Genomic DNA, 22,395 nt, shown 5'->3' on the forward strand with positions numbered 1-22,395 from the left:
AGTGGAACAGAGTAAAACACCTGCTTCTCTCTAAACCGAAACATGTCTTCTGTTTAAATCCAATGAGTTCGTAATAATCAAAGTTTTGGGGGTTTCCTTTTTCTTTGATGCTTTACATATTCCATATTTCTCCTGCATATCTAATAGATCTATATGCTTGTAATATGTAATTATTACAAACATAATGTTATATACTGATGCTTGAAAAATATACCACAAAGCTCAGAGAAATAAATTTGCACATCTCCGGCAACCTTGCATGAGGTCAAAGTTGAGAACCTTTGCTATAAAGCAAACAAAATCACTAGCATAATTAAAGTTAATATTTAGAGTTTAAAAAAACAACAACTTGAAGCCCTTTTGAAAGAGTGGTAATTGCATTTAAACGTTAAATAATTCTAAATAAGCTGTTAGATAAGTTTGCTAATCACTACAGAGTGTTACTGTTTGAGGTCAATGATTTCAGCTGATTGTTTTGAGTTAATAACCTTTTAACAGAGGCTGAGACTATGAGACAGCAATTACGCTCCAGAGCACATTTGCATTGTGCGGTTTCATTTTTATCTGCTTGACAGTCTTTTACAACCAAAAGTCCTTATCTGGCAGTTTGCTGAACGTAAGATGGCAGTGTCAGAGGCCGTCAGTACTTAGTAGGGTAAAATGCTGTATTTTGCCTTCAGAGAACAACATATTTCCAGAAAATATGCCATGCCCCTGAGCCAAGTGCTTGGATATGTAATTAATAATTAGTGAGATTTCAGCTTGGCAAGCCTTTTCTGAACAGCTCTAATCCTAGATCCCAGAAGGTACTGTGATCACTTCCTCCAGCTTTGTCATTGAACACTGCACGTCCTTTCTATGGAAAACGAGTGCTGTCTTTGTTCAGGAATTTAGCAGTCGATTGCAAAACTTTAGAAATCCTCAGACAGTTTCTCAAATGAAGGAGAAATTCTCAAAACTCATCTAGTAATATACTGTACATGAATGTGCCGATGGTCAAAGGGGGAGACCATGAAGCTGCTATATATTTGGTCCCTTTTCCTTGAACGAGCCATAAATATGACCCAGAAGAAGCCTTGGGCAGTTTTGATGGCCACAGTGAAATTATACCTCACTAAACTGGCTTTCATGTCCATGCTGAGAACTCAGAGCAGGGTTCCAGTGTAATTGGAGTTTGGGCCAAGCGGTTTGAGGGCTTGTTACTGGCTCGGCCTTATCATTCTGTGGCCACAGCAAAGCCTGGGGTTTAACTGGGCCACATACACACCTCTCCACTGCCAGCTGGAGAGATATCTGAGCAGAAGGCCTATAGCAGAAAATGATTTTGATTGAAAGCTCCAAAGCAGACTCTTGGTTTTGACCATCAGTTCTGAATTAAGTCCAAAAAAATGTTTTTTTACAAAGAGCTGAAAGAGACAGCGAGACAGAGAGAGAATAAAAATCATTTTTAGCTGATTCAGCCGAACTGACAGTCCACTGGAACAGAAATCAACACACAGGCAACACATTATGTGCTAGAAAGGAAAAGAACAATGTTTTGTCTTTTACATGCACAAGACGATATTTTTTATGCGTCCCTTATGTAGCTTATACACTTTTAATGAATTCATCAACAGAATTACACTCAGGTACACTTTAACACATTTTGTTTAAATTGATGATCATTAGTGATTTCTGGCTGTACTTTTCTTATTTACTGTTTATTTACTGATAAAATACCTTTATTTACAAATTTATACTTTATTCCTGTGATGACAAAGCTTAAATTAAGCTTAAAACCACAGCACTTATTTGGAATATACTTTTTTGAAACAATGTAAAAGTTTTCTATCTATCTATCTATCTATCTATCTATCTATCTATCTATCTATCTATCTATCTATCTATCTATCTATCTATCTATCTAGAGTATCTTTACACGCACACAAACACACAGACACACACACACATGCATAATTCCAACTTTATATCTTCCAGTGTGAGTTAATTTTTTTTTATTTTTACATTGCTCACAAGGTCCTTGTAAGGTGAAATTCTATTTAGACAGAATGTACAACCTTATTTAAAAATGTTGAAAAAATATACAATATGTGGAGAAACTGACAAAAAAAGTGTGAAAAATATATTTATATAAAAATAAAAATTATGGATAAATTAATGTATTGTTTTTGTTGTTGTTTGATATCAAACATTTAGTAAAAAGATTTATATTAAACATATATACATTATCAATACAATATTATTAATATGTTCAGACAAAGCTTACGACAAAGCTAAAGTTCTAAAAAAAAAGGTTAAAAACTACATTCACATGCATCTTTTTTTTTTTTCAAGTTGAGAAAAAAGTCTGAAAGCTCATAATGGCATACTGTGATATGACAGCTATCAGAACAGAGGAAGATTAAAAAGACTTCTGAGAATACAGAGAACACCAAGTCAATCATTGTTCATAGCCCTTGCATTGACAGACATTCCACACTGCTATTAAATGTGCCCATCCAATAATGACGAGGAGAAAACTGCAGTTCAGACACGTTTTCTTCCCACCAACAGACTTTTCTGAAGCTAGACCTAGAAGTATCTGTAACTAGTGCATCAGTGCTGCACAATTCGATTCTCTTATTTAGTGTGGGGAAACAAAACCTTTGAGCCAGATCTCCAGAGGCCGCGGCTGCATGATCAATACAGTTACAACGGCAGGAACCCTTACTGCCGGGATATTTACAGTGGTGACCTACTTCCTCGCGGTACAAGCGATTTACTGGATATACGCTTCAGCCATTTCACCCGGCAAGTGGACCAAAACACCTTTAAGTGTTTGTGTGGCAAAATCACAGAGAGATATACTGACTCAAAGGAGTCCATGTGGCCTTGTATACAGATATTAATCAAGGTGCAGCATAAATACACACCATTTCTAACAAAAACAAAAAAAATGTAACAGTTAATACCAAGCCAATATTTGATTTACTTGTAAAACTCAATATCATTATCTTTTACAGCTGCTGTGAAACAAAACACCATGTGCTTAAACCTTGTCTCATAATTAGGTGACAACATATTTGAACCGCAACATTTACAAGTTGTAAAACATCTGCTGTTCACTTCTTAGTTAGTATGCCGAGCCATTAATACTATGTTGCAGCCAAACTTTCATCAGCTTCATTATGCTGCACCTAAAGTCCTCATGATTTATGAGCAGCCCACTTACTATTGGATGTCGCTGCGTATTGTCTTTAAATCGAATTAATAGAAGCCATTCATCTGTGGCTGACATTAACTACCACTGACAACGACTATACCGAACACTTGAGTTTTCAACACTTTTTCCCTCGGCTTTGGGATTTGGCTGATGGAACAGGACGATAATAGTGAGGAAAAACCTGCCAGGGGTAAACAAGGACAAATAGTTCTGCTCTAAACTGTTTAAATAGAACAAAATGTCAATTCAAAAAAAAAAAAAAAAACTGCTATTTTCTCTGTTTTCACTGCAACAATCGATATGCATCAAAGAACTAAACAAACACTACAAAACTTTCATGAAACACCACAGAAGATCTCTTTTTGATACCAATTCAATCAAAGTTGTTTTGAAGTTTAACAATGCCTTTTCTGTGTTATACAGTAAGTGTAAAAAAAAATACACCATCTATGAAATGCATTACAATACCATAAGGTTCAATTGCTGTAGTATTCAAGCAGCTATTACTATTGTCATAAACAACTGCAAGCTCTCAGCAGGTATCTTGTTGATACTGCTTCCATATTTTCAATTTAACAAGAATTTAACAAAACGGAGTGCTGCTTTTTGTTTTGTTCACTCAGGATACAGGTCAAGGAACTTACTGACCTTGTCATATGCACTTCAACTTACTGTACATTCAAAATAAACTAATTGAAGTTTAAGCTTAATTATTATTTAATTGTGTCTGAAGAACTCTAATAAACTCAAGGAAATATTTTGCATGGCTCATGGTTCAGTTAATTAATTAACAAAATGAAAAGTAAAAATGAAACTTCAAGTTGTCATGATTTAAAATCCGCCGTCATTGTTAGAATTGTGTAACACTATATGACAATTTTAACAGTGTTCCTGTGTAATTTAGTGCTCCTGTGGCTCAAGTGGTAGAGCATTGCTTAGCAGTGCAAGGTTGTGGGTTCGAATCCCAGGGAGCACATGTAAGGTAAAAAATGTTAGCCTGAATGAACTGTAAGTCTTTTTGGATAAAAGCGTCTGCTAAATGTTAATGTAATGTAATATTAAAACTGTTCTCATTGTTTACATGGATATAAATGTTTGTTATTCCATGTCTTGAATACAAATTTACAAATCATTGATCCCAAAGCACTTGATCACATGAATGCTCACAATAAAGAACTTTTGAGCATTCTTTGATCGATCGAAGATTGATCTTTTTACAGTGCATGAAGTAAAAGAACACATTAGGAACCAGTATGCCATTTAACCAGCAAGCAAAATTTACCAGGTATCCTGCTTTCTCTGTCTCTGGGCCCTATCTTGCACCCAGCGCAACTGACTTTGTACACCGATGCATGTGTCATTCCTATATTGCACCCGTGCAAAGCGCGCTTTTCCCTCCACAGAAGCACGTCGCTAAACTAGTGAATGAACTTGCACTCCCTGGGCGGTTCAGCGCAAAAAAGGAGGCGTGTTCCGGCGCAAACAATCCCTGGTGCTATTTTGCTGTTCCATTAAACAATTGCACAATAACACACAAATGGTGTGCACATCCCAAACATCCAAATAGGATGCAGGTGCAAGACAACTGAATAATATAATCAAATAAAGAAGTTTGAGCTTAATTAAATTAATTAATTGAGCTTAATTAAATTCTTCTGGAGCAGTAGTTCTCAGTGTGCAGACTTCACTTCTTTATTCCATTAAACAATTGCGCCACTGACCAGAAAAAACCTAGTCTAAAGTCAGTGGCGCATTGCGCGTTGTTCATTATGCTATTTTACGCGCATATACTTTGCTCATGTAATCTACACAGATGCAACAGTTATTTTTGCAAATCATAAATTGTTACACTAAAAAAATATTAACACATGAGATGACGGAAATCATTGTGGTGTGCCACGAAGATGTGAAAAAATAGGCATAAATCTAGCTTACAAATTATTCAGGCTAATTATTCTCCAATCCCCATAGAACACAACTTCTCTGTCTTTCACTGCTCTTACAAGAACATCAGTCTCCTCGGCTGTGAACCGCTCCTGGCGTGCGCCTGGTAAATAAGCCTTAATAATAGCAATCCATAATGGAACTTGCGCACCTGCTTTTAAAGGGAATGTTGGATGACGCTCTGATTGGTTTATTTCACGTTACGCCCAAACCACACCTATGAATAATGAAGCTACTTCAGACCAACCCATTTAAGATTTGCGCCTGGCGCAAGAGCCATTTATCCCGCCGGGAAAATAGCAACAGCGCCGAGACCCGCCCACAAAGTTACTTGCGCTTCGCGCTTTGACACTTGCATTTCAGATCGTTAAAATAGGGCCCTCTGTCTCTTTCTCTGTTCCTAAAAACAGTTCGAACGTAGCACAGAAAACTTGAAAAGACCTTCTGCCAGAAAGGAATTTGCCAGAGCTTAAGGATTACATTCCTCTTTTAAAAAAATCAATTACTGTGGCATGTAGTTGTTCAATGGTAGAGCTCACTCTCTCTCGTTCATTACGCTGCCCTTCATTCTTGAAAGGTGAAATGGAAACTCTCACTATTGCCGCAGTAAACAGACAACTTTGTGATCGCAGCTTAAACTAAAATCTGTAGAAACTTTTTTTGTGACAAAAGTGGTCGACAGCTATTCTTAATGACATAAAGCACAACATCCATTTGTCAGGAATCAAATGTGACATGTGATGCCACTGGCAGGTATTCAGAGAGACTCCGGCCCCCTCAACACTGCCTTCCATCTGACCAGTCTAATGTCACTGTGGGGGCAGCTGAGACATTCTCAAGGCTCTTCTCGCATTTTTGTGCCCATGTTTCACACACAATTGTAGGCGATGTGAGCCCTTCCGTTTAGCAATCCTTCTCAGTGTAGCTGAGGACAAACATCAAAAGAGGATAGATCTAGCATATTTTTTCATTACAATATTTGGAGCATTAAAAATTACATAATAAACATATATTTTTAAATAAACTGTATTTATATTTTATTTTGCATCCTTTTATAATTTTTACAGAATTTTTTTGGAAGGCAAGACACTACAGGCATGGGAAAATATGTTTTTGTTTCTCAACTTTTAGCTTTAAGGCTAATTTAGCACTAAACATTTTCAACTATGATATGGCATATTTCAATTTTTATGACAGATGTTTTTATGTCCTGATTTCTTATACATTTTTGTACTGTTTTGTAAGATTATGCAACTTCTTAGATTATGTAATTTGCAGTGAATGTTTTTACATATTTCATAGAAATATCTCATATTTCAGAGGAGCATTATTTATTTTTGAAGGTAGTGTATCCCCAACAGGGCAAACATATTCAGTGCCTTTTGAAAGTTTTTTTTTCACATTTTGTTATGTTGCTGCCTTAAGTTAAACTGCTTAAGATTACGTTTTTGCCCACATCAATATACACTATACACCAGAAACAGAACTGTCACAACTTCATAAATGTATTTAATATTCAGTTGCAATCAAAATTACTCAACCCCTAAGAGACTGCAAAACTTTACAAATACAAGCTTTTCTGAAGATCCAGGATAAAATAAAAATTGCATCTATAACAGTTCACTGGCATATTAAAAGTGAAATTGTCAATATATAAATGTAATATTTTTTAGTTATAATTATGTCATGATTATTCAACCCCTATTCAACATTGCTGTTTTTAAATCACTTATTTGCATGGTGGGGAATAAAACAGTCTCAAAACACAATTAAGCTTTAGAAACTCTATTAAAAACAGAATTAGCTTGAGCTGTTACACATACATACAGTTAGCCCATGCATGTGTTGAAGTTGTGCAGCAAAAATCTCAACAGAGATCTCACAAAAGCTAAAGAAAATAAATATTGTATTACTTTAGAAAGGCTAAGGCTATATTTCCAAGACATTGACAGTTCCTAGAGACACAGTTCTCAGCCTTATTCTGTAGCTTAAAGTGTGTTTTACTAGAAAACATTTGAGGGTGTTGAAGAAAAAGCACAATATCATAAAATGTTTAATCAGAGCAACTGAGAAAAACCTGCAATGTACAGCCAAAGACTTGCAAGATGACCCGATGAAAGGAGGGAAAAAAATTTCAGTGCAGTGTGTAAGAAGAACACAAGACAAGTATGACCTTCATGTTGAGACATCTTGATGAATACCACTCTTGATCAAGAAGAACAAAAGGCCATCTTGAACTTGATAAATTTCATTTGTATAGACCTGTGGAGCTCTGGAGGAATGTTTTATGGAGTGATGTGACCAAACTAAACTTTTTGGACCCATGGATCAGCGCTATGTCAGCTGCAAAACAGGCAAAGCTCATGAGCAGAAGAACACCATCTCCATTAAAAAACTTGGAGGTGGATCAGTCCTGTTGGGGTTTCTTTACTGTAGCAGGAAGTGGAAGTCATGACTGTATGAAGGACATCATGGATACTTTGAAGTATCAGGCCATTTTGACAGAAAGGTGACCGAAGCTTCTAAACACTTACAGCATTCATTGGTGATTTTAAAGAATAAAATATTCTGCCCAAAGGGAATTGAATAATTTTGAACATGAATGCTTAGAGCCAATTTGAATTTCATCATGATTCATCAATGTTTCATTCTCAGAATCACTCAAAAGTGTATTAACAAACTTTCTCTAATACTTTACTGATGCCTTTGTTGAATTGATTTCATAAAATGTTGTTCTCCACAGAAAAATGTCTTGCAGGTCAAGGGTAAAAATTTTGATTGCAATTGTATATACATAAATAAAAACTAAAATAAGTAAATTTAATAAGTATTCATACCCTTAACTAAATATTAAGCTGAAGCACCTTTACAGTCTCAAGTCTTTTTGTTTGATGCAAAAAGCATTCCAATAATCTGCCATTATTCTCCTCACCTGTTCACTTCTCAAGCTCTACCAGGTTCGATGAGGGCAGATGCATATTGGGTTTCTCCAGAAATATTTGATTGGGTTCAAGCTCAGGCTCTGGCTGGGCCACTCAAGGACAAAAAATTGTACGAGTCCCAAAATGTATAAGTTTATACCACTGTTGTTTGCTTTTTTTACTTGCTGGAACACCGAATAGAAAACTTTTTTTTTTTTTTTTCAGATTTGGATATCTACCAAATCTACGAATTCAGTCAAATTTCAACCTGTGTTCAAAAATAAATAAATATAAGTCAATAAGGTACTTCTGCCAAAAGCTTGATGCCAATGAGATTCATCATCATATTCTCAGAGCTTCAAACGTTTTGAAAAGAGAACTGGAGTCTCTCCAGCTGGCATGAACGTGACATTAGCGACAGGCTGCTGCGAGACCTTGTATTGATCTAACCTGTGTCCACTGGTTAAACCAGACAGGATGAGAGGTCACTTATCCCATTAGTGCAATAATAGCCATCAGTTTAATCTTATTGTATTAACAGGGCTTGGCCTAATCCAATATGTGTGCATCAAATCCTTTGATCTCTTTTAGGACATACCCCTGATCTCCCAGAGATGGCTTTCCATACATAATCCCAGGAAAACTTGCATGAAACATAATGCATGAATAAACAGTGTTAATAAATAAGCAAACGCTTCTGAATAAATCAACAGAAACTGACACAACTAAAAAAACTGTCTAATTAAACCAGTTGGAAACAAATAAAAAAATAACTAATAACGATGACATTCAGTTCTCCATTTCTGAGGTTTCATATTATAAACAGCTTTATTGAGAGGGGTTTATGAGGAGTGAAATGAAACCATTGCATCTACATCTACATCTACATTTTAAATTTAGTCACGTATCCATCCTATAATAAATATATATCTCCAGACAGTCACACTCTCTGTGCAAAGCTTTCCATCACAGCGATCACAGCAAAAAATAAAGAAATAAATGAAACCAACAATTTTGTAATCCTCTTACAGATGACAATATTAGTCCTCTGTTTTGTCATTTATCATTTGGGAAAGCTTGCTGCTCGTCTAGTTTAGGGACCAACATCTTAATGGCTTCCCGGGTGTTATGGCGGGGATGGATGCAATTTTCTCTGCCTGCCGTAGCGCTTGCCGCCTTAGCTCCTTGAGTTCACATTTGGCATTCATTGATTCTGTGTCTACAATCTTCTTCTCAGACACTGAACCGATGTGACAATCTTAATACAGCTGCCCCATTAACTATCATATTTTGAGGATTCACTGAGCGTCCAAACAGGCCAGCAGTTAATCAGAACAAAAAATGTGTCTGAAAAACATGCCATAGAGCGGCATTGTTATTGTTAACTAAAACTAAAAATATTCCAAATCATTAAAAAATCAGCAACTGAAATTAAGCTGAAATAAAATCTAAATATTAGATTAAAAACTTAAACTTCAAAAAATTTGAAAAGTCAAAACTTAAAAACTGCAAATACAAAAATAAAAGTGAATTCAAAATATTATTAGTTAAATATATAATACTAAAACAACACTGAGTATACAAAACATTTAAACACAGGTTTCCCTATCCAGAGCACTTTGTGGTTGTTGCATCACATAAGAAAATTACGCATCTCATTACATCAAATCTTTCGCCTTAAAATAGATTTATGTCTTGCTTTTCTCCACCTTAACCGTTTTGTGTCTCTTTGAGGACTCTAGAATACAATTAGGCTGATCATGCAAATTGTGGCTGAATTATCAATGTTTTTCCATTTCAATTTCCTCCACTTCAAATGCATGAGAAAAAATAGTCACTTAAATATCTGAGAAAACGCAATCTTGCTGAAAGCAATTAGCTTTTGATGAGACATATAAGATGTGATCATATGAGCGAATCCTATTCTGTGATGAATGTGCAGTCAACAGTGATGAATCAAGAGATGAAATCAGTGGACAAAATACCACTGAATATTTCACTCTTGCATATCAAAGCTGCAAAAATGCCACCTTGTACAATTTTGCCTGTTTTAAATGCACATACATAAAGGCCACTGCACAACTGCGGATAAAAATGTGCCATTAAGAAGTAATATATGAAGGTATTCTTCTTGTAAGATAAGGAACATTAAGTGTCCTTACACTTAAACGAAATATTCAGAGAGCGTTTTGGCGGAAGCAGGCAGGCGATTCAGGGAAGGTGAGGGGCGGAACCTGGCCCCGGCAGGGTGATGCCAAAGAGCTATTTATACCTTCTGCTCAAGCAGAGAACCCTACAGACCCTGGGGTGCCCGTGCAAAGACAAGAAAGTATTAGAAAAACACTAAAAAAGCTGTTTAACTATAACTAGGGCACAAGAAATCCAGTAAAAGCCCAAAGAATGGTCATAAATAATTCATGAGAGAGATCCCAAGAAGCATCTTAAAACAAGGCTGAAATGGATGAATAAAAGCGCATTGTGTCCTTGCTAAAGCTTTAAAGAACTCTATCTTGTAAAATGGAGAGTAGATGGAAACTTCAACTTCATAAGATTATTACAATTTTGCTTCTCAGTCAAAGTTATATATTGAATTTTCTATAAGATTATACAACTGCTGCAAAGTTAGAGAGGAAAATGCTGATGTTTAACTACTTCATAGCAAGTCTTTTTCTAGACATTTTTTCATTAGGGAGATCTGAATATGAACTTCAATTAAAAGAGACCGATCAAATGCCAGGAGGGTGGTTAGAGGACTAACCATAAGGGACCGAGTCACCGAACCGAGATTCTTTAAAGAAGGTTTAGCCGTAGTGTTCCAATAAATCTTACAGCATCACCTTAAAAAAACCTCAGAACTCATTTTATAATTTAATACATGTGGATTTTTAAAGATCTTGAATGGGGTAACTGTGGGACAGCAATTCAAATACTGCTTAAAGGTACCTGTAAAAAGATCATTTTATACATTTGTCTATATACACATCTTACACACATGACTGATTCTCGACTGAGGTTGCCCTTACTGAAATATTTACAACAACTGGTGCAGAAGCAGTGCAGCTTGAAACACCAAGAGAAATACTGCATGCCCTGGTGAAAGAAAATAGTCTGCTTGCCAAAAAATACAAATATAAAAATTAACTAATAACTACTAACAAAGCACAGAAAATTAAGCTGCAGCTGTGTCTCCCTGATACTATTCCCGAACTTCACAAAATAGTAAAATGTATATTGTCTCTATGCCAAACAATTTGCTTTCTAAGCACTTTTACAGTCATTGACATACATATGTCTGGTATTACTTTATTTTAAAATATTAACACGTGGCCTTCTGACAACACAACTAGCAAGCAACTGATTCAACAGAGAAAAGAGGAGCCAGGCCGTGTTTCATTCGAGTACAGTGAGGGACAGAATGCCACAGGCTACAGCATCCCAACACATCAGCTCTATTCGCTTAAATGAGATACTGACTGAACTATTCACTTTGGCAGGTGCACTTATTTTGATGATTCTTTTCCCGTTGTCATGATTATTGATTTGATTTCATCATTAGGTTCAGCTGTGACTTATTAACGTCCACACGAACGTGGTTATTTTTAAAACCGCTGCTTTTTCTATGCGTTTTGGACGTTCGTCCACATGCAAATGCAGTGGCAGGTCACTGGAACTGAACATCTTTGAAAACTCCTGCCAGGGTGAAGATTTTCAAAAACTCCGGTTGCAGTGTTATCGTGTAGACAGCGAAACCTGTGTTTTTGGCTTGTGATATCGAATACAGCACTGTTATCTCTGCCTACTGGAAACTTTTACTCGACTTACTCCAAACTTTTTAAACTGAGATTATATTGTCACTTGTTGGCTTGGCATGTTCTTGATAGCGCATCATAGCATGCGTTTGTGTTGTGGATGGAGATCCTTTTTTTAAAGAGAAGAAGGAAGAACTCATGGCCTAAATAAGACAATATTATGATTAAAGTGTTTGCATGAGTTGCTTTTAGAATATTCTTTTCATGTTCCCTTTTTACATGTCACAGAACAAAGATCTTTACATGTCACAGTACAAAGATCGTTTAATGGCACGTCATTACATACCCACGTGACGCCATACGACGTCCCCTCTAGAATTTCACATATAAACATATAGTTTGTCTTCGTGATGATGCCATATACGGTTTCATTTTTAATCTTATGAAAGCTTCAAGTGCAGTTAATTATTTGTACATGCATACAGACAACTGCTTTTATTTGCGGTGATACCATGTTGTTGGCTATTTTTAATGATTTAATTGCACGTGAGTGATTATAACGCGGAAAGCCTCCTGCCGTTAATGTGGTGGCTGCCATGCTGACACAGCTCCCCTCCAGGAAGACAGCACCAGTGAGTCATCACCAGCCACAAACCACACCTGCCAGCTGGGATGCAATCTACCACAGATCTTGGGTTTTCCCCGCAGGCCTATGCCACAATAAGATCCGTGTTCTACACGCACCTGGGACCAGCATAGAAAATCTTTCAGGAAAAGTCTGCTTCTTACACGCCTCAATTACATTAGAGTCTCTCGAAACTAACATTAACAGGTCAGCTCTTGTAAACAGGATGATGGAAAGGGTGCACCAAATCCAATCAATGTTCATTTGCAAAATCTCTTTGGGCTAATAACGGCTTAATGCCATCTCAATCAAGGCGATTTTTCAAAACGTTTACAGTTTTCTAATCGCCAAAGAGCAAGCGTTTATGTAGACGCACTTGTCTTGGCTTGACAGCAAACATCAAATTTGCATTACAGAGGCATACTGAAGACTAAGCAGCATTGCCAATGACAAACTAAAATGTGGCTTTCAACTCCAGAGGCTGGGATGGTCTCGTAAACAGCCTGTTCCACACTTTAACAGCTGAAGCGTCTGAAAACAATGGATTTCTTTGAAAACGGTGGTCGACAGAGGGTCCTTTGTACTTCCAGCAGCTAGAGGACAGGAAAAGGGGCGCAAAAAAGCTGTGGAAACAGCAGAGCGTTTTCATTTGAACACTTCCTGTCAAAGTTTCAGTCAATGACAGATTCTACACTGCCTCACGGATGAGGCAAAATCGGATTTCATGAAGATCCCCCAAAGACATCGATCAAATTCTCCCAGCATTTTGGGCCCTGAGTGTAAAAATAACAAGTTTTGAGATGGCCATCTTGGGTTTCTGTCATTACTCCAGATGGTAGGCATGAAAATGTATAAAAACGAAGGAAGAGAGACCCCTGAGCAGCCTAGACGAGTCATATGACACCGCTCAACTCCCTCCAGAGTTCTGCTTTAAACTCATTAGAAGGATATGGGTGGCAAAGGCCCGCTGCTTGCAGGCATATCAAATAGCGCTGCTGCACATTCATTATGAAGGTTTGCCCTATTATGAGCTAGAAAATGCAGTGCAATGACATTGTAATTAATGAGAGTTTTTTTTTTTTTCATGCAGATGAGGTATATTACTCTGGAAGAGGTATTTCGCCTAACGCACAGGGCTCTGACTTCCTGTTGCATAATAATCATACTTAGGAAGACGTGCCATAAGGTAGTTCTGTACCTTTCTCCATATATATATTTTTAAGTGAACAAGGATAGATTGACACAGTAATGAGACAGTAAATTGGTACAGTCCTGTTAGTCATGCACACAGGTCATTTTCTCTGAACACGTCACGCACTGCGTAAGAGACTGGTAATAAAGCGGATCGGCAGATGAAATATAAGTGCGCTGAAGTACATGCTGATGTTAAATCCATTTTAACTCTCCAGTCAGTTCGGAAAACAGAGAGAGACAACGGCTTTTACAGTAATTGGAGTCTGCAGAGAATCCATTATGGCTCTGAGATGGGGAACAGTGGCTGGGGTCCTGCCCACATCTCTTATAACACACCAGTGAACTTCTGCTTCCTAGATTTCAACTGTTCAGACCACTAATTGAGAGTTTTGAGGTTTGAGTGCCTTCCATGTGTTACTGTGTCATATTATTCATATTATAATTTTTTCTTTGCATAACTGAATGCTCAATCACTGTAGTAATTAAGGGATTTTGTTCTTACTTAAGAAGTTCTAACAAGGAAGCCTGATCTAGAACCCTGCCAAGAGGTTCTTGTCCAAATCTCAGTTTCCACTGAAGGAACTTTCCCCAGGAACTAGGGACTTTGGGTCAGGACTCTGTGTGTTTCCACTGCAGGAACCAGGAACCAGGAACCAGGAACCAGGATCTAAATAAAGTACCGGGTAAAAATTTGCCCCTCAGAAAGTCCCTGCTTGCAAGCAAAGTCCTTTTAGGCAAGTCGTGCCATTCAGCCGCCATCTTGGTGACGCCTACGGACAGCTATTTCAGACTAACAAGACCAGGCTCCTATCTAAATGAATGGGCATAGAGTCAGAACTGCACTATCACTGGTCACTGGGACATAAAAACTACATGTATGGAAACATCAGTAAAATATACTAAATATCGCTGGAAAATGTTGATGACTTTGCCCCAAAATAAGGTTTAAAATGTCTTCTTCCCCACATGTTATACTTTTCCTACACATGAATGTTTCCCGTCTTGGCTGTTAAAAGCAGATGATTGGCTTTCCAGCGGGAGGGGCGTGACATGTGTATACAACCGCCATCTTTGCCGTTACGGGTTTTCCTTATATAGTTGTATTGAGGATTGAGGAAGTGGCATGCCTCCTATAAATTTTCTCTGTTGCAAATTAGTACTTTTTCAAAGGGCCGGAACTTTCGGGGGTGGGACTTGGGAACTGAACATGCTGATTGGTTGAGTTCATTCAGCATTGTATTTCAACCACCATATATCTACATCATTTTTTTACAAATATTACTGTTATTATGTCATGAAATGTAGTTTTAAAAATATTTCAGATGAGAATGTATTTGTTTAAAACTCAAATCCATGGTTTATTTATAAAAACAGACACAAATGAAGATATATGTTTCATAATGATTAACATACAGCGTTAACAAAATCAAAATAAAATTAATGACAATATTTTAAGAAAACTGGCAGAATGGCATAGTGGCAAAACCAAAGCTACGGATCTATATTCAGATAAAAGAGCAGTTTAAGACTCAATTTTATGTTGGAGCAATTTAACTAGAAATCAAAGATCTCTTATTGCTCAGCTGCGTACAGTGAAAGTGAAAGTCATTTTCTGTTGTGTTGTACTTTATATGATGAATTCAGAATTCCTGTGTTTAATGAGATGTTTGCTCAAAATCCTGAATTGTTCTGGAGCATGGATGATGATAAGATGAAATGTTTGTTTAATTTCAATATGTATAAGTTAGTTACTTTTGTCTTTAAAACCTGGAACAAACGGCAGACTTATTTATTCAGATAAATGTGTATTCATTTCTGTAAATTGTACCAACTGTTTGGCAACTGTTTTTTTGTTTAGTAAATTGATGGTGTCTTATAAGCCCTCAAAAGGGCTGAGCATATGTCTATGCAAGACACAATAATAGTAAAATAGTAAAATTGCATAAATAAGGCAGTGATTAATGTCATAAAATCATAAGTAAGTTTTGTTAAAAGTCAGAAGCTATAGCTTACATGAATAAAAATCACAAACATGACACTTGTAAATAAGGCTAAATAAATGTATACCCTGTATAAAGATTTATTCATTAGTGTGTAATATATTTATTTTTTTATAATCTCTGCACTGGAGAGAATTGTTGTTGTTTTCGAAACATAAGGATATATGCAAAAATCCAATATCTCTATTTATTTTATTTTTTTCAAATCACAATCAGAGCTATAAGGCCTAAGGAATCTACAGCAGAGTTTCAATTGATATGAAAATATTTTTTTTTTTCTTATTTTATAAAGAGACATTCTCATTATTCTTACTAATATTATTATTATGACACTAACTATCAAATATTTATTAAGTTTTTATTATAATATTTTGACAATTTTTTCACTTTCACATATATGTGGGTGGTTCAATTATATCCTCACTTTGGTAGAAAACATATGGCAAAATTTTGAGTTGTAGTGTGTAGTGTGTAGTTTAATAGCCAAAATTTTGTCACAATTTTGATTCTATTTAGAGTCAATGTGCAGCCCACAACAACTTACCCAGGCCAGGAGGTGCTTCCGGACATGGTGGTAATGGCTTAGGGGTCGGCGGTGTGTGGTTGACCTCTGGCTTGGTGCTGGGCAGAAGATGGTCAGCTGTAGCCAGGTAGCTTGCAAAGGTAGTGTTGGGCCTTCCGCTGGAGAAATTATAGTAGTAGTGGTGCGGTCCTCGTGAGCTGTTCGCTCCACGGCCGTTGTTGAAACGGCTGAAGATGTCGAAGCGCTGGCTGTAGACATCGAAGTAGAGGATCATCATGATGAGGAAGTGCACCAGGCAGAGCAACAGCACAGCCTTGCAGATCCGCTCCAGGGTCCGGCCCAACATCAGCCGGCTCATGGTCAAAGCCACACGGCACGCTCCGCTACACACATCCGGTCAACGTCACCTCTCCGCACCGCTGAAACCTCCCGGACTGCAATTTACTAATATCACCTACGAAAACAAAAGGAGGGGAGTTATATTAGACTCATGTGCATTTTTGATTTCACTGGTGAGATCAAATATCAGATGCTCATCAGGCATAAAGACAAAGCAGAATTCCAAATGCAGAAAAAGCTTTAAACTAAAGCATTGTGTATTGTTAGGTGTAAATGCTCTCTATTGCAGCAGACGATTAATTAATGTTTAATCAAACACTAATTATGTTAATACAATGTCAGAGCAGCTTCCCTACAACTGTGCTAAAACTGCAAAGTAGATGTGATAATAATTTGTGCGCTTATTAAATGTAACATAGCCTAATTCATTTATAGCATTTGCATAACTTAGAAATCCTGGATGTGCTTAGCACCCAGATTCTATAATGCAACATGCTACACTACTGTTCAAAAGTTTTTTTTCTTTATTAATTATATTTTTTTATTAATATACATTTTTATTTGTATTTATTTATTGTTTATTTTGCTAGAATGCTTTATGTTTATCAAAAGTAAAAAAATAAAAAAAAAAAAGCTATTTTCAACACAAAATGAGCAGAATTATTTAGACCTTTATAACTGTAAAACAGTGATACATTATATTTTAAAAATAGACAACATTTCTCTAACGCTAAACTTTCGAAGTTTTGAACACAAATGTATTTGGTCAAACACTAATATTAACAGATTATTTGTCAATAAACATTTTGGAAAACAGATTGATTTTGCTATTTTAGTGATATGTTGCTATATAGTTAGCTGCATTTCATTATTAGCATGAATTTCTTTTTCTTGCTGTTCACAGCTGGAAGAGACCCACCAGCTGTGAAACACCGGTTTTAATCATAAATCAACTTCTCAAACGAACAATAGCATTCGTGAGTACATTATGCAAGTTTGACTGACACTAGGGTTATGCCACACTTTAATTATAGAATAAGACTTTGCTTTGTACGGCAATTATTATTCATTCGCATTTAAAAAAGAATACAATTAACTCTGAAGATGATCTTTACCATAAAATGTCTTTTTCACATCATTGTTCTGCATAATATTGATAAAGAAAGTCTGAAGTCACTTTCAAAGCCCCATTAACCATGTGAAGAAAAAATGAATGTAAGAAAAACCTATTCAAGACGATGTAATTTACACAGCAATAATATAACTCCGGCTTTCTCCAGGTTTAATTGGGATAAACTAGAAAACACTTAATAGCTATCCAAGTCTTGCTGTGCCCAATTAAAATGTTGACAGGATTTTCCAATCAACCCTAAGTGTAAGAGGCCAAAGGCAAGGAAGTTTACGAAGCAACAGACTACAGCCTGAAGTCAGAGACCTGCGGCTAATTTCTCCCTTTCACTCTCTCCTGGCGTGATCGCTGGATGAAACTAGATGGGAAAGCCTCTTGATTTCACACATGGCCAGCTGTTGAAAGCTCCCTGGCGGCAGTTCGGCAGCTTGTAAGCGCTAACTCACAGGCTGACCGTGTGGAGGAGGAAGTATAGGATATTGGAATTTCACAACACCTGCAGAGACTGGGCCTGTAACTACACCTGGCCTGCACTCTCGTCCACTGCCCACTGTAACGTGTGCCTCCTCTGCAATACCCATCATCAGCACCAGGGAGAAAAATACACTGTCTGACACAATTCACACGGCTCAGCCTAGTTTGAGCTCCTTTAGGAAATCACTCAACACTCACCAACCCCCATAATGAATCACACCGGCAGTCACAGACACAGGAACAAGCCAAAAATACTGCTACCGAGAGGTGGGAGAAGAGGTAAGATACTAAATAAGAATAAGAGATGACCGAGGTGTGTGTGTGTGGGGGTGGGGGGTATGTCACAAAAAGGGAAATGAGGTGCAAGGAGTCAAGAGAGAGAAGGGAGACAACAACAGCAAAGAGAGAGACTGTAAAGAAGCATCTGAATTCCTGTACTTCATTGAAATACATGAAGAGCCTACTTCTGGACTGCTAATGTTTTGTAGATTTAAAAAAAAAGTGACATAACCAAGTATGGTAACCCATACTCTAAATTAGTGCACACACACACTGTGAACACACACACAGAGCAGTGTGCAGCCATTTTTTGCTTTGGCGCCAGGGGAGCAGTTGGGGATTTGGAGCCTTGCTCAAGTGCACTTCATTCATGGTATTAAAAGTGGGAGAGAGCAATGTACATTCACTCCCCCCACCTACAATCCATGCCGGTCGAGCCTCAAACCCACAACATTTGGGTTACTAGTCTGACTCTCTATCCATTAGGCCATGACTTCCCCAGATTGTCAGCGTGTATATGAGGCTTAAACTTAGGAATGCACGATTATGACAAAAATCATGACTGTCGATTATTCTCTTGAAACTGTAAGTTCAATTATTAATTACGATTATCACAATTTACATTAAATGATGTTTATACCATTGTTTGATGCATGCCAATTTTTTATATATTAATAAACATGCTGGAAACACTCTAACTTTTAAAATCGTCCATGTGACATTAGTGGTTACGAGAATACTTTTTGTATGGAAAGAAAACAAAATGTACGATTTTATTCAACAATTTTTTTCTCTTCTCTGTCAGCCGCGGTGGTGTCAATGCTGCATCAGAATGGTCTCAGATTTCTTTAAAAATATATTCATTTGTCTTCTGAAGTTGTATGAAGGTCTTACAGGTTTGGAACGACAGGAGGGTGAGTAATTAATCACACAATTTTCTTTTTTGGGTGAACTACTCGTTTAATACCATCCACTTTTAAAATGTAGTGTATTCATTATATTTTAAAAAATATATACTGAACCACTTTCAGGCATATTCAGCCTTTCTGCAAATGCCCACTCATTTCTTTTTGTTTTCCTCATAAAAAATGAATGGATAACTATGGTAACCAGGGTTTGTTTAGCTCCATTCTAAAGGTGACAGGGCTCGATAAAGAACAAGTTGCCACTATATCTATAGATTCCAACATCTAACATCATTAATTATTTACTGTTACACATCCTGTCACAAATCTACAACATGTCCATTTCTTGCAGGTGAGTAATACAAATACATTCCTAGACACCGTTCAAAAGTTTAGGGTAGGCAATGTTTTGTCTCTTGTGTACCAAGGTTGTAATTATTTGATAAAAAAAATATAGTAAAAACAGTACTATTGTGAAATATTATTACAATTTAAAAGAACTGTTTGCTGCTTTGATATATAATTTTTTTTTATTTATTTATATGGCAAAGCTGAATTTTCAGCATCATTACTATATATATAGAATTTACACTTAAAAAGAGCCACCTAGCTCATAATTCTGTGCATTTTTGTCTTTTCATCTCCCGTGGCCTTATGGAACAGAAAGTGTCCAGTGGTTGCACACTCCCATCAGTACATCATTCAGTTACTGTTGGCCTGAAATCAGTCTCTCAGCCTCACTCATGGTTCCCTCTAATTATCACATTTCCTGTGATTATTCAGGTTGACTGCCATGGAAAACCAATGGAGGCTGCAAATCCTGCAGTGTGTATCTTTTTCTGGAGCTGGAGCTGTGGGTGGATGTTTCAGCACAGTAATGGTCCTTAATATAGGACATCAATATAACACTAACCCAATAAGACGGAGGTCACTCTAAGTTGCTACTCCACTGAAATATGGTCTTCTCTCAAAATCGCATTTGCAAACTCCTTGCCTTTGCTTTTGCTGTCATCAGTTCCTTCTTAAACTTTACTCTCTTCTATGAACTAGAAGTTTGTCTCAAAGAATATATTGTATGCCGAAGTCCCAATACAAAGGCTCCTAAAATATTCATCACAGCTCCAAAGGCCTTGTAGAAGAAGAAGACCCCTGTGGCAAAATTTTGAGCAAAAAGGCTTTCTCCGAAGTTCTTACCACACATCATTTCCTTAGTGTCACTTCTTAGCCATCAGACAGTACAAAGCTTTTTATCAAAGCACTTTATAAATAAATTTCAACTGTCATTTTGGGAAAAAAAGCAATATAGAATGACAATAAAATTAATTAATAAGGCGATATCAAACCAGCTACTCTTTTCAAATGCTATCTAATCAATTCCTCAGTTAATAGAACACTTCCAGATACCCTAAAATAATTTCCACAGGACTGTGCTCATTAATTTAGTATATCCACTTCACTGTAATATTATTCATGCTCTCAAAGAGGGACTTACTATGCATGCACTGGTTCTCAAAGCCAATGTTAATGAGGTTATATTTTTGAACACTCCAGAAGTTAGCAATTTGGTCTCAATAAAGTCAGGATCAATAATAAGCCAAACCCCTGAATCACATACTTTCCCACATTACACAAACTTAATAAACTAAAATACTGATACTATAGCACAAACTCAAGCTGCTCAGGCTGACCCATAACAGAATTAGCCAGAAATAGAGGCTAATGAATATTTTACATCCCACCTATGTCATAAACTAATGGGGGAAAAAAAAGCAAGGTTTTACATCGACACAAAGGAATCCATCAAATAAACTGGCAACAACTTCTATATGCTTAATTTTTTATAACCAACAAACCGAACAGGGGCACTTTCTTGGTTTGCATTATTCATGTTGGCCTTCAACATAACATTCACTAAATAATCAAATGTAAACTAAACAGCAAAAAGAAGAGATTTTGTAGTTTTTGCAGTACATGGGTATAAAACATTTATTTTAAATTGAACTTACAGTGTTATTTAGCAAGTTTGCTGAGCTATATTATAACGATCTATGCTTAAATGACAGTCAAAATATTTCACGGAGCATATTTTTATTATTTTACTACATTATGATATAATGGCAAATATATATATATACTTATTTGGTAAAGATGCATTAAATCAAAAGTGACAGCAAGGACATTACGGCATAATTAAAGATTTCTATTTCAAATAAATGTTATTTTAACACATTCTATTCATCAAAGAATCCTGAAAAGTCATGGTGTACATAAAAGTATTAATCACCAAAACTGGATAATAACAAGCAATGTTTCTCAAGCAGCAAAGCAGCATATTAGAATGACTTCTGAACGATCATATGACACTGACTGGAGTAGTGTATAGAGTAGTTTCATATATATTTAAATGTATTAAAATAGAAAACCAACCCCAAACGTTTGAGTGTGTCATTTTGCACCATAGTCTAGTTTTCATAAACAGTTTTATGGGAGCAGAAGGACAGCTTGAAGGCCACCAATTAAACACTGAATAGTCATTCAAGGCTGTTATTCATGATTCGAAGGAAAATAATTTGTGGCAATTGTACCGTGTCCTTCCTGAAGACAAAGCGACAAAGCAACAGCTAGAATGGGAAAAGAAACAGGTGAAGCACAGCATGAGTGACTCAATAAAGCAACATCTGGTGGAGTGGGAGGGTTTTCTTGTGCTTCAAAAAGCACATCTGCATCAGGAAATGACAGATCCAGCCATCTCCCACAGCATAAAGCACTTCCCAACAATGTATTAATCACTCTCTCGTGCTCTCTTTCACACACAGTTTTAACTTCCATGCGTGATTGTGACATTAAAATGGACAATCTGCAGAGTCCTGGAAGATTTAGGTGGGCAGCCTCTCCAGTTTCTCCATAATTCAAAAAGACATTAATGGCTGCAGTACACAAAAGACTCATCAGTCATCTGTTTACAAACTGCCTAGCTAGATGGAGGCAAAAATTTGAGATTTAATGGCTCGGGAACCAGAGATTCTGGTTCTGGTCAGACGACAGATTGTATTGAGAGCTATATTTGATTAACACTAATGTGCCATAATGCATTTGGGTGATTTTCTTCAA

The 22,395-nt window shown here is 36.8% G+C and overlaps 1 protein-coding gene across 1 annotated transcript in view; it reads right to left on the bottom strand.

Moving 5' to 3' along the window:
* Positions 1-22,395, bottom strand: part of LOC127951700 (beta-1,4-galactosyltransferase 2) — a 98,425-nt gene that overhangs the window by 68,279 nt on the left and 7,751 nt on the right. Inside the window, exon 2 of the mRNA XM_052549739.1 lies at positions 16,180-16,612. Coding sequence (XP_052405699.1) covers positions 16,180-16,516 — 337 coding nt within the window. The 5' untranslated portion in view covers positions 16,517-16,612. The remainder of the gene's footprint in view (positions 1-16,179; positions 16,613-22,395) is intronic.

Source organism: Carassius gibelio, chromosome B2, assembly GCF_023724105.1.
Source record: "Carassius gibelio isolate Cgi1373 ecotype wild population from Czech Republic chromosome B2, carGib1.2-hapl.c, whole genome shotgun sequence".
NCBI lineage: Eukaryota > Metazoa > Chordata > Actinopteri > Cypriniformes > Cyprinidae > Carassius > Carassius gibelio.